Here is a 12,976-nt window from a genome sequence, read left to right as displayed (position 1 = left end):
CACCATACTTATAGCTTTTCTCCATTCCGTTCTAAGACATACTGTCCGCCAATCTATATCTCACTCCAGTAAATCTTGTTTTACTACTTTCCCCCAAGTAAGTTTTCCTCATCTCGTACCAGAGAAAACTCACACTTCAGATACTCAGTCTTGCTTCGACTTAATGTGAATCCTCTGGATTCCAATGTGCTTCTCCACAATTCAAGTTTTCTATTAACACCCTCCTTGCTCTCATCAATAAGCACAATATCGTCTGCAAAAAGCATACACCATGGCACTTCCTCTTGAATATCTTTCGTTAGTTCATCCATAACTAAGGCAAAGAGGTAAGGACTTAGAGCCGACCCTTGGTGTACACCTACCGTGATAGGAAAATAACTTGATGATCCGTTACAAGCTTTTACACATGTAGTAGCCCCATCATACATATCCTTGATTGCCTTTACATACTTTAATGGAACCTTTTTCTTCTCCAGGACCCACCATAAAACTTTCCTTGGAACCCTATCGTATGCTTTCTCAAGGTCTATGAACACCATATGCAAGTCCTTTTTCTTTTCTCGGTATCTTTCCATTAGTTGTCGCATCAAGAAAATTGCTTTTATGGTACATCTTCCTGGCATAAATCCAAATTGATTTACAGAAACCTTGGTATCTCTCCTCAAGCGATGTTCAATAACCTTCTCCCACAACTTCATAGTATGGCTCATTAGCTTAATGCCACTATAGTTTGAACAATTTTGTATATCTCCCTTGTTTTTGTAGATAGGCACAATCATACTTTTCCTCCATACATCAGGCATCTTATTCGTCTGGAGAATCTTATTAAAAAGATTGGTCAACCATTTTATTGCCACATCCCCCAGGCCTCTCCACACTTCAATAGGGACACCATCAGGCCCTAAGGCTTTATTAGTCTCCATCCTCTTTAAAGCCTCCTTAACTTCATGTGTATTAATTCTGCGTACAAATCTTCTATTCATATCATCATACGCGTCCTCTAAGTCCACCTCGCTTGTATCTCCATCCCCATTATACAACTTGTTGAAGTATTTCAACCATCTTTCATTTACTTCTTCATCTCTCACCAGAAGTTTTTGATTTTCATCCTTGATGCATCTAACTTGGGTGAGGTCTTTACTTTTCTTATCCCTTATCTTTGCAAGTTTATAAATACCTCTTTCACCATCCTTGCTCCCAAGATTTTTATACAACTCGTCGAAAACCTTGCCTCTAGCTTCTCGCACTGCTTTCTTTGCATTTTTTCTCGCCAATCTAAACTTTTGCAGGTTCTCTGCACTGGGACTTTTATGCAAAGATCTAAAGCACTCCTTCTTATGTTTAATTGCCTCTTGCACCTCTCCATTCCATCACCATGTTTCCTTTGTATGAAATCCATTTCCTTTGCTTTCTCCCAACACTCTCCTTCCCAAATTTTGAATACACTTAGCCATCTCATTCCATGTTGCATTTACTCCTCCATCAAACTCCCAAGGTCCTTCGTGCAACATTCTATCATTGAACTCTCTCTCTTTTCCCTCCTTAAGCTTCCACCACCTTATCCTTGGATTCTGAGCCCTCTTCTTCATTGTACGTACTTTGTTGAACCGAACATCCAAGACTACCAGCTTATGTTGCGTAGCGACACACTCTCCAGGGTAGACCTTACATTCGACACAAGAAGTTCTATCTTCTCTTCTAGCCAGAAAGAAATCAATCTGACTAAGATTATGGCCACTATGAAAAGTGATTAGGTGTGACTCCCTTTTTTGAAAAAAGGTGTTCACTAACATCAAATCGTAGGCTAGTGCAACATTCAAGATATCTTCTCCAGTCTCGTTTCTCGTCCCATAGCCAAAACCTCCATCGATTCTATCAAAACCTCCATTGCTTTTACCAACATGACCATTTAGATCTCCTCCTACGAAAATCTTCTCCTCTCGAGGTATTCCCCTCAAAACCTCCTCCAAGTCTTCCCAAAATTGGCTTTTATCAGTTGGTTGCAATCCAATTTGGGGTGCATACACACTGAGGATATTCAGGATTAAGTCACCCACAACAAGCTTAACCAGAATAATCCCGTCGCCTTTCCTTTTGACGTCCACAACTTTATCTCTGAAACTTTTATCGATCATAATTTCAACACCATTTCGACTCTTGTTCGCACCTGTGTACCATAACTTGAAACCAGTTCCATCCACTTCCTTGGCCTTTTCTCCAGCCCACTTAGTTTCTTGCAAACAAACAATATTCACTTTCCTTCTAGCAAAAACATCTGCCAACTCCCTCAATTTACCCGTTAAGGTTCCTATGTTCCAGCTTCCCAATCTCATCCTTAACCCCTGGGTTGTGCTTGCCCGCCACGCTCGCCCATCTGCGTGTTGGGACCCTGGCATACTTCTCCCCAAATCCGGGTGAAGACCTGGCGCCTTGCCTTGGGGCAAGGACCCTAGCCCACTTTTCACTACACCCCGGGCCCGATGCAGCGCCTTGCCTTATGGCAAGGACCCTAGCCCATTTTTCGCTACACCCGAGGCCCGATGCAACGCGTCGCTATGAAGGGTACACCCCAACGAAAAATCATATAAGTTCATCACATAAAAATATAGCTATTTTTTACGGCCGATTCGCAACACATGACGCCAACCCTCCTCCTTTATCCTGGCTTGGGACAGGCCATGCATGCAAGCACACATGGGCGGAGTTATAATATGATAAAAAAAAAAAATTGTCAATTAGTCAATCAGTACAGTTTATGAAGGATTTGGTGAGTTTCATTCGTGATGCAATATGTAAATAAAGTTTGGGATTTGTTCTAGTGGAGCTGATAATATGAATTGGTCGTTTCACCCTAAAGAATTTTGGGATACACTACTCTAAAAGTTAGCTCAAAAAATAAAAGTGTCCAAGGCCTTATAAACTTCACATTAGTTGCACATACAATCAATGTGAGACTATATATCTCAATACCCCCCTCACACGAGAGTTCATTGGGTTTGAAGAGTGGACAATGCAACAGGCCCAGCCTACCTGTGCTAAGAAACGCCACAAGAGAAAGTGGGGGGCGGCGAGGCTCTGATACCATGTAAAGAACCTTGGGATACACCACCCCAAAAACTAGCTCAAAGGGTAGGAGTGCCTAAGACCTTATAAACTTCACATTAGTTGCACATACAACCAATGTGGGACTATATATCTCAATACACCCCGTCATTATCATACGAGGTGGGTTCATCCTTCATTAAATATGGTTTAAAAAAATAAATTCATTTTATTTTATGATGGGTTAGTGGGTTAACATATTTAGGGATGTGCATGGGTCGAACCGAACCGGTTTTTTTAAAAAATCGAACCGAATTGGTTTAAATGGTTCCGTTCGGAAGTGGTTCCGTTCGGTTCAAAACTAGTTTGGTTCGAAAGTGATTCGGTTCGGTTGAAAACGGTTCGGTTCGAAACCTGTTCGGAAACGGTTCGGTTCGGAACCAGTTCGGGTCGACCCTCTTTTGAAAAGAAAAAAATTTTAAAATTTAAAAAATAAAGTTATAAAAATCAATTTGGTTCGGTTTGAAAACGGTTCGGTTTGGTTCGGTTCAAAATGGTTCTGTTTTTAAACTGGTTCTAAAAACCGGTTCGGTTCTTAAACTGGTTCTAAAAACCGATTCGGCTCATGAACTGGTTCTTTAATAACCGGTTCGGTTCATGAACTGATTTTTAAAAACTGGTTATTTTAAAGGGCAATTCGGTTCTATTTATGGTTCGGTTCAGTTTTTGGTTATTTTGCACACCCCTAAACATACTAACTCGTCAATGAAAAAAAATTAATTAAAATTTAAAAAAAATTATATTTTATGAATTTATTTAATATTATTTTATTTTATTTTATTTCATATTTTTTTTTTAATTTCTTTCCATCTCAATCTTAAATATATACTAATATTCAATTCTTTAGGAACTCATTTATCTGTATATATAGATAACATTTGTTATAAACAAATTTTATATTTTCTAGGAAATACTAAGATCAAAAAAATGGATATCACAAAAACTTAATGATAAATAAAATACTATTTAATTATAAAAAAAAAGTTATTATAACCCTGTAGGTCAATTTGCCCCGTGGCGGGTTGAACCAGTTTTGACCTATTTTTAGGCGGGCGAATTAAAATGTGTTAGTGGGTTTAAAACCTTAACCCAATTCAGAGGCGGACCCAGTTGGTCGCGTATGTCCGCACTTGCGGACATGAATTTCTGATTTTTTTTTTAGTATAGTAGTCAAATATGATGTTTGCTAAATTAGGTTTTGCTTGGATATATAACGAGGGATGAAATGGAAATGAATGGAATACAATGGGATAGAATGAGACGATATATATTTTATTGGATATTTTTTGATGCCATACAACAAATCAGCTTGATTAAAAAAAAAGGTGTTGGGAATGATTTTTTATATTAAGTTGGAGTTTTTTTTCTTATTTATATTTTTTGTTTTTTAATGCATTTGAAATTTTTTTTAAAAAAAAAGTCGGGGGCGCTGTCCCCGAACCCGTCACTAAATGTGCGGACATAAAAAATCTTTTCTGTATCCACCACTGACCCAATTTGCCTTGTTTTGGCATGTTGACCTATAGGCTCGACCCATATTACAACTTCTATGTTCTAATCCCGGTGAAATATTGGTATCTAACTCTACCTACAATTTTTGTAAGAAAAAAAATCAATGCATTCTTAAAAAAATAAAAAATGTTTTTTTTTTTAATTATATAATTCTTTTAGGAGATAAGTATACTGCTTTCATCGGGAATATAGTAAAAGTTAAACGTCTCACGAGAGTATTGCTCCAGTTTTTTTTTTGAATGTAATAGTAACACTGAAGTTCAAATTTATAAGATCATACAAAATTTAAATTTTTCGTCACTACACCAATCCGAGTGCTTTTCTCCAGTTATTTTAAACCACTGTAATGACACTCATTGAATAATTAATTATATAATTTTAACTAATCCAAGTCAGGTTTATGGATATCCCAACGGGTGAAAAAATACTCGTACAGATAGATGATTAATCTGAGTCAAGTAATGTATAAATATAATTATCCAGTTTTGACCTTTAAAAAATCTTTTCAAAATTTGAAACCTGCTATTTTAGCATTCATTGGACTCATATTATTACTGAAGTTTTATATTTAAAAGTTGAAAGCGGTAAACAACTCTCTCAAATGTAAACCACAAATCTAAGTAAAGATTTATTATGAAAATAAAAACAGCATAACAACATCGGATTCTTAAATTTAATGTATTTTTGAGTGAGATTAATTTTAGAGAAATATATTTTTTTTTCAAGAAATCTCTCAGAAAATCACAAAAAATAATTAATATTTCTTTAAAATAAGATAATTTAGACCCGGATTTTAACCCAAGTGATAAATTTTTTATAAGCAGCAAGTCAATTAAGTTTTTATTTATTCATTTTTCATACCCAATTAATCTAGTTCGAATTCCATGATATTCATACTTATAAGTTATAACCCCTTTGAAATTTTAGAAATGAAACGTGAATCAGATCATTGGCTATTGGGGAAATATTTCATTCAAGAACCGTCTATTGGGGAAATTTCTTCGGAATATCATACGTATTTAAGTGGGTACATTTTTTTTATCCCCATTTAATTCATATCTTTTTAAGTATTTCATATGAAATAGTGCATCCACACACAAAATGCTCGTATTGGGCCAAAAACAAGTGACTCAAACCTAAACTAGTCCGATTTGACCACATCTAGACTTCGATGTCTAAAAATACTTAAAAATTATTTGTACAATATTTTATTATTTGAACAATCCATTTGAAATTTTCAGCATTTTTAAACGGATTGGAGTTTAATCATGAACCAAATCATTGGTAGGTTTCGCTAGGCCATATAAACCAAATCATAGGAACTGGTTCGATTTCAGAACTGTTGAACCAACCAGAAATCAGTGATTTATGACGTGACTTAGGCATATAAATGGTAAACAATGTTACACTCGTATTACTCATATATGTCATTTCACATTTACATATTATTCACTATCTAACTATAATTAATCTTATCTTATCTCGGTTTTTTTTTATACCTTCGATTTGATTTTGTCACCTACCCCTTATATGGGTAAGACGTGATAACACCTATTTTCAACTAATGTGCTTGACAAAGATTGATTAAAAGCAATGTTTTATAGATTATTAGAGTATCAAAAAGGTTGACCTATGTAATTCTTATGCTACTAGGAAGAAAATGCTTCGGTTTTTGGCATGATGGTGGTGCAAGCAATAATTTCACCTATTAAACAGTTACTCAAGATTAATTTTGTTTTAATGATAAGAAAACACAATGAATTATAGTGTAAACAATCATTCACATTGATTGTACATTTAAAACTTAAATTTCACATTAATTATAATACAAGATTGATTCTACCTACTTTTTACTATTTCAATTAATTTTTACTATTTCTCTCTATTGTTCATATTCTAATTTAACGATATTAAAAATTGATAAACAAAGAAAAAACCTTTGGTGCAACAAATGTAGGTACATTCATATTAAAAGGGGGAAATTTTTGGGACATAAAAGAAATTATAAAAAAAAAATATGGATTAAAATGAAAAAAAAAATCATTTTAGTAAAAGAGAATACCAAACTAAAGGAATTTTTGTAAATAAAATAAGTAGAATAACATATTTATAAGATAATTAATTTGGTCAAATTATCATATCATATGATAATAATTAATTAATGATTTTAATTTTTTTAGAGTGAATGTAGATAATAAAAAATACTATTATAACCCTGAAATAAATTATAATTATAAAAATATTTTGATTTTCACCTCAAAACGATGTTATTTTGAACTCACTGTAAATAAGTTATCTACATTAACTGTAGAAAAAAAATGAAGCCTTTAATTAATATAGCATAATTATTAATAAGTTAAAAGAATTAGAGGGAGAGAAAGTAAGAAAAGGAAGAATGAAAATCAGGTCCTCGGGGATAGCAACACCCCGTGCTGTGCTGCTCCACCACTCTTACTCTTATTCTTACTCTCACTCGCACCAAAACACAACAACGCTCTCATTCTCATTCTCATTCTCATTTTCACTCTCACTCTCACTTTCACTCTCATCGCAACAAACTATTCCTCCGACGTCGTTTCGCAGCTCCACTTGTCGTTTCCTCCTTCGCTTTTGAATGAATGGGAAACTGCGGTACCAGAGAGGAATCCGCCGTCGTTTCCAATGCTCAAGGTTTTCAGATCTAGGGCTCTTCTTCTTCTTCTCTTTCTCTCTCATTCTCTCTCTCTCTCTCTCTCATTCTCTCTCTCAATTATCTCGTTAATCGAATTTCACTAACTGACTCGTCGCATTCTCTAATTTCGCAGTTCAGCAGCTTCATCATCACGCGTCGTCGTTCGGCGCTAGTGGAAGGAATCAAAATGGAGAGAAGAAGCAGAATCAGAAACACAATAATCTGACCGAGTCCGTTTCGGATCTGAGCGAGTCTTGTTCGACGACACCGCGCAGCAACAACTACAACAACAACACGGTGCTTTATACTCATGTTATCGCTTTCACGCTTTACGAGTTGGAAACGATAACGAAGAGCTTCCGTGGCGACTATATCTTAGGCGAAGGAGGGTTCGGTACCGTTTACAAAGGTTACATTGATGAGAATGTGAGGGTTGGACTCAAGTCCTTACCCGTTGCGGTCAAGGTTTTGAACAAGGAAGGACTCCAGGGACATCGAGAGTGGCTTGTGCGAGTTTTCACTTTGCATTTGCATCTTCTGTTTTTTTTTCTTTTTTCCTTTTTTTCTGTGTTTGTTTATAGTGTTTGATTTTCTATGATTTTTCTTTTGTGTGTGTTTGTTGATTTGGTTGATGCAGACGGAGGTGAATTTTCTAGGGCAGCTTAGGCATCCGAATCTGGTTAAGTTGATTGGTTACTGCTGCGAGGATGATCATAGATTGCTTGTCTATGAGTTCATGTTTCGAGGAAGTTTAGAAAATCACTTATTCCGAAGTATGTTAACTTCTCCTTTTTCATCTCTTTTATTTTATCTTTCCTTAGCTTAGTTTGGAAATGAAATCGAATGGATTTTGGATCTGAGTCACGGAAATTCTTAATGTGTGTCTGTTTCGTGTTTTGTTTTCTTTTTAGTTTATATGCTTTTAGTATTAATTACAAAAAGTTTTGCTACTTTTTTTTTTTTTTTTTACTTTATTCTCCGTTTTTAATGATGTACAACGGAAATGGTGAAATAACAAAATCTTATTTTCATCATTTCCTTTACAAATTCTTTAAAGCGTGAAACAAAGTAAAAACTAAGTGATACTTTTGTGATTATTAGTAAAAACATTGACACTAACAGCTCCACTCCTCATAAAATCCCGCATTGCAAGGGTATGATTGAACAAATTCTTGCATTTTCGTAAAGAGGTTGTTTCCTTGATTATTATTAAAAAATATAATAACTTAAAATGAAAAAGAAAAAAAAATTCCCCATAGGTATTCTGACTTCTGATATTCATACATTAATGAATGACCAATCCAATTAAAATGGCCGGGCATGCTGAGATGAATTTCATAGTAGTTCTTAATGAACTCTGCTTTTGAGTGCATTACTCTAAGAGGAAGTGGATGTTTGGCTGCACTTGTTCTGGGTGGGTTGAACATGCTATAAATTGATTACACATGACAATTCTTCTGAAGTTTCAAATTTTAGTATTAAAAGTTGCACAATTTCTTTATATTCTAGAGATTATTACTGTTGTTTCCTCAGTACAGGAGAATAATAGCATTACACCTAATGATAGACATACAACTTTCATCAGCGTTGATTTAGAATCTGAAATATGTAGTTACTGGTCTGCCTCCATAAATTCAAATTCCTAATTAAGTGATTATTTTCCCTTGTTTGTACAACAATGTCTCAATTGTGAAACTAATCAAGATCTGCAAGCAAAAGTCAATTAGCAGCTTGGGGATGCGTCTCTGGCTTTCTGCACCTTATTTAGTACTATTAGTTAGGTTATAAATGGATAATTTAAACATCAAAGTTCTGTCTTTCAGTCAGTATGTTGACTGCAAGCTAGGTTTTAAAATTTATGACTATCTTGCTTTACTGGTGGCACTGCCATTGAGTGACAATAGTGTGAATCATTACCCTGAAACTAACAGTACAATGCTTTAATATGATAATTTTTGGGCTGGAAGGTGTTGCATTTGTTAGGGCATAGGATTTTATGTGGGTTATAACTGATTCCCTTTGTTGATCGGGTTATGTATACCATTGTCTAGGGCTTTTGAGACAGGATAGAAGTTGTACTTGTACTCTGAGGAATTTCATGGTTATATCCTATTTTATATTTTATAATGATTTATATTGTTCAATCTGTTGTTAAAGTTATTGACACTATTAAAATAGTGTCCCTCCCGACTTTGTCTGATTTTGGTCAAAAACTGTTGATTCACTTCGCAACAAAAGACAAAGCATCTTAAACAATATATTTTTCTGATTTTTTTTCATTGTTAGTTCTGAATGAAAAACATTGCTCATACTGACAGTTATGAAGCTAAGATTTTTTCTAGTTTCTTGGTATGTTTTTTCTTTTTTTCTTTTCTTTTTGGTAGATGGTATTTTTTTTCAACTCATGTTGATATGAACTTTCCTGAGGCTTCCAGAGGCAACTGTCCCCTTGTCATGGGCTACAAGAATGATGATTGCTCTTGGGGCTGCCAAAGGGCTTGCCTTTCTCCACAATGCTGAAAGACCTGTAATCTATCGTGACTTCAAGACATCTAATATATTATTGGACTCTGTAAGTTTCTGGTATTTTGAAGTTAATTATTCCGATTTTTTAATGGCTGTGTAATAAAGAAATTATTATCTTTATTTTTTCCCACTTGGTGTTACCCATGACTCTACAGGACTATACTGCCAAGCTTTCTGATTTTGGACTAGCTAAAGCAGGACCACAGGGTGATGAAACCCATGTATCCACCCGAGTCATGGGTACATATGGTTATGCTGCCCCTGAATATGTTATGACTGGTATGACCTCAGATTTTCAAACATTCTCCATTTGTAAATAAATGGAAAAAAACAAAATTACTTGAATGCCTTAAAAGCATGAACTGCATAGAATTTGATCTTACTCATCATGTGTTGCGATGTGAGAGTGAGCTAGGATGATGTACTATGAGCTTGTCACAAAATATGCTTCTAACCTTCATTGTGCATGTGCTCTTGTGCATACATGGATGCATGTCTAAACTTTGGCATATGTGAAAATGGTCAGGCCACCTGACAGCCAGGAGTGATGTTTATAGCTTTGGGGTTGTTCTTTTGGAGCTTCTAACGGGAAGGAAATCTGTTGACAAGACAAGACCTGGAAGGGAACAGAGCTTGGTAGATTGGGCACGGCCAAAGCTCAATGACAAAAGAAAGCTCCTACAAATAATTGATCCTAGATTGGAGAATCAATACTCAGTGAGGGCAGCACAGAAAGCATGTAGCTTAGCTTACTACTGTTTGAGTCAAAATCCCAAAGCGAGGCCACTAATGAGTGATGTAGTGGAAACATTGGAACCCTTACAAAGTTCTAGTGTTGGTGCAGGTGAAGTCTCATTATCAGGATCAAATAGTGGGAGTGAAGGGCCTTTTGCTATGAGCAAAATTTCTGACTACCGAATGCGTCACAAGTTTTCGAACAATGTTGGTCCAGGTGCTACTTGTCGGTCTCCAAACCCAAATTGCTCCCCAGGTGCTCCAGCAGCATGCCGGGTCAGATGATAATCTCGTGCCATGAATCCCTGTCTGGTGTGCTTCTCAAATTTCCATATAATCTCAAGAAAATAGTATTTGTTGTTAAAATGTGGGTGCATCCATGTATTTGTTGCTTTGTACATGATATAATGGTGACAAGACCGGGTGGATAATTTTTGTATCAATGTTTGGTCTTCAGTTCATCGCAGTGGTAATTATTGTGTGCAAAACTGTGTGTAGTTGTAGTCATCGTGGCATCAGAACTAATATGATTGATTCCTCACAACATTAGGGGCACGAGGTTGGAGCTGAGCACGCAATTAACTTCATAGTTTATCTCTTTATTTGAGATATTATTAGGTTGACTGGGTGTAAAAATCATTTCATATTTTGCATTCCTATTTCATGTCCGGTTAGATTGACTGCACTCTCCTACCTTTTTAAAGTTGCCTGTTGATTTAAACAAATAAAAAATAAAGATGAATTGTCGTTTTCGAGCTTCTTGAGGTTTTTATAATCATTCCAGCTCTTAAGTATCGTAAGCAATGTTAGCTCCTCCATTTAGGTATTTGATGGAATCTGTGTATTTTACAATAGAAGAAAAATGTATGAGCTTTTCTCTAAAAAGATCTTTTGTAAAAAGTAAAAGGTAAAAAATTTATGTATGAATGCAATATTGGTGGAGTATTTATTTTAAATGTTTGAACAGTTCGATAAATGACACATGATAAATTTAGAGTTTTTAGTCTAGTGCGTTCGAATCCTGAGTGCTCGAATTTTTGGGGAAGGTGGAGAGCTACAAATTCAAAATCAAATTAGTTGGTCCATTAAAATTTCGGACATCATGTCTTTGAAAAAATGAACAAATAATATGAAAAATAAATTTCGGAGTTATTTTATTTATTAATTTTGTTAAACTGAAAAATATTGAAATCTATGTCTTCAAGAATATAAGGGAGGAGACATCCTCTGACGAAATAGTCAAAAAGTAAGTAACATAATATTTTATAATTTAAGAAGCATTTGTTTTAGTTTAAGAAGCATTTGTTTTAATATATATATAAGATTCTTTGACACTTGTATTTTTAATTTGAGATCAAATTCTAACAATGAATTTTCACAAATTAACGATTATAATTTATTAAAAATTATTAATTAATTAATAAGTGTATCTAATAAATTATAACTATCAAGTTGAAAGAAATCAACGGTTATGATAAATTTTTATTTTTACACACATAAAAATAGGTAAACCCATATTTTCTTTTTCTCTCTTTTCTTCACATGACCCCACACTTTTATGATGTAAAAAATAATTTTATTTCTTACAATATGAAAAATATCAAACTCGTATATATGAAAAAAACATTTGTCCTTTTAAATAACATAACTCATATCTTTTAACTCTCACAAAGAGATAGGACACACATTTATATTTTCTTGTCTATTCTCTCTACTCCTTTATCTATCTCTTTCTCTCACTTAAAATGACACAATTTTACCTCTTTTAAAATGATACATACTTTTCATATATATATATATATATATATATATATATATATATATATTTTTAAGTCATTTATTAAGAAAAAAAATTTCAATATTATCCATCAGTTGTTTAACTAGTTGTCCACTCAAGCGGTATAAAATCACATGGACATCAAAACCCTCTCTACGAAGTTAAAACTTATCAATTGGTCAACGTGGTGATTTAAGAAAAATATCTAATTATAAAAAGAATTCAATGTTTAATTAAAAGATATTCTTTTCTTAAACACGAAGAAACTGACTGTAACGCATCTTTGTTAACTAAATAATCTATTTAAACTAGTTTCAAAAAAGTGGGTTTTCACTATTTAGTAACAGGTGATACCTCAACTTATTATTACTAAATGTTGAATTAATTTTATATTTAACTAATACAAGAGTATGATATCAAATAAAACTGAATTCGAACCTAATAAATAAAAAAGGAAAAATCTCAAAAAATAAATTCAATTTTATTATAGGTTCAACTTACTCAATAATAGGAAACGAAACCATAAGCTGTCAATAAAACATATGATAACGATAAATTGCATAATGTTACTGCTACTTACTAATAGAAACAGGAATTGAAAAATCTACAATTCCAATTATGTCATTTAATAAATATATATTTTCACTAATTAA

At 34.1% G+C, this 12,976-nt stretch overlaps 2 protein-coding genes across 3 annotated transcripts in view; one reads left to right on the top strand and one right to left on the bottom strand.

The window, feature by feature from the left end:
* Positions 1 to 7,015: 7,015 nt before the first annotated feature.
* Positions 7,016 to 11,205, top strand: LOC133317639 (probable serine/threonine-protein kinase PBL8). 2 transcript variants are annotated; one of them, XM_061519498.1, is made up of 6 exons: positions 7,016 to 7,284; positions 7,479 to 7,792; positions 7,923 to 8,058; positions 9,721 to 9,857; positions 9,967 to 10,090; positions 10,338 to 11,205. In XM_061519498.1, the coding sequence occupies exons 1-6, from the start codon at positions 7,233 to 7,235 to the stop codon at positions 10,829 to 10,831; spliced, it is 1,257 nt and encodes a 418-aa protein (XP_061375482.1). In that variant the 5' UTR covers positions 7,016 to 7,232; the 3' UTR covers positions 10,832 to 11,205. The 2 variants fall into 2 exon arrangements, with proteins under 2 accessions (XP_061375482.1, XP_061375481.1); XM_061519497.1 differs by having other exon boundaries at positions 7,419 to 7,792; positions 10,338 to 11,204.
* A 1,743-nt stretch (positions 11,206 to 12,948) lies between these two features.
* Positions 12,949 to 12,976, bottom strand: part of LOC133317623 (ethanolamine-phosphate cytidylyltransferase) — an 11,512-nt gene continuing 11,484 nt past the window's right edge. Inside the window, exon 9 of the mRNA XM_061519480.1 lies at positions 12,949 to 12,976. This exon is cut by the window's right edge and continues 443 nt beyond it. The gene's annotated coding sequence lies outside the window, so the exon portion shown is untranslated.

This window comes from Gastrolobium bilobum, unplaced genomic scaffold, assembly GCF_033153095.1.
Source record: "Gastrolobium bilobum isolate Gb01-03AN ecotype WA unplaced genomic scaffold, APGP_CSIRO_Gbil_v1 utg356, whole genome shotgun sequence".
Taxonomy (NCBI): Eukaryota; Viridiplantae; Streptophyta; class Magnoliopsida; order Fabales; family Fabaceae; genus Gastrolobium; species Gastrolobium bilobum.
This window is presented reverse-complemented; position numbering and strand designations above follow the sequence as displayed.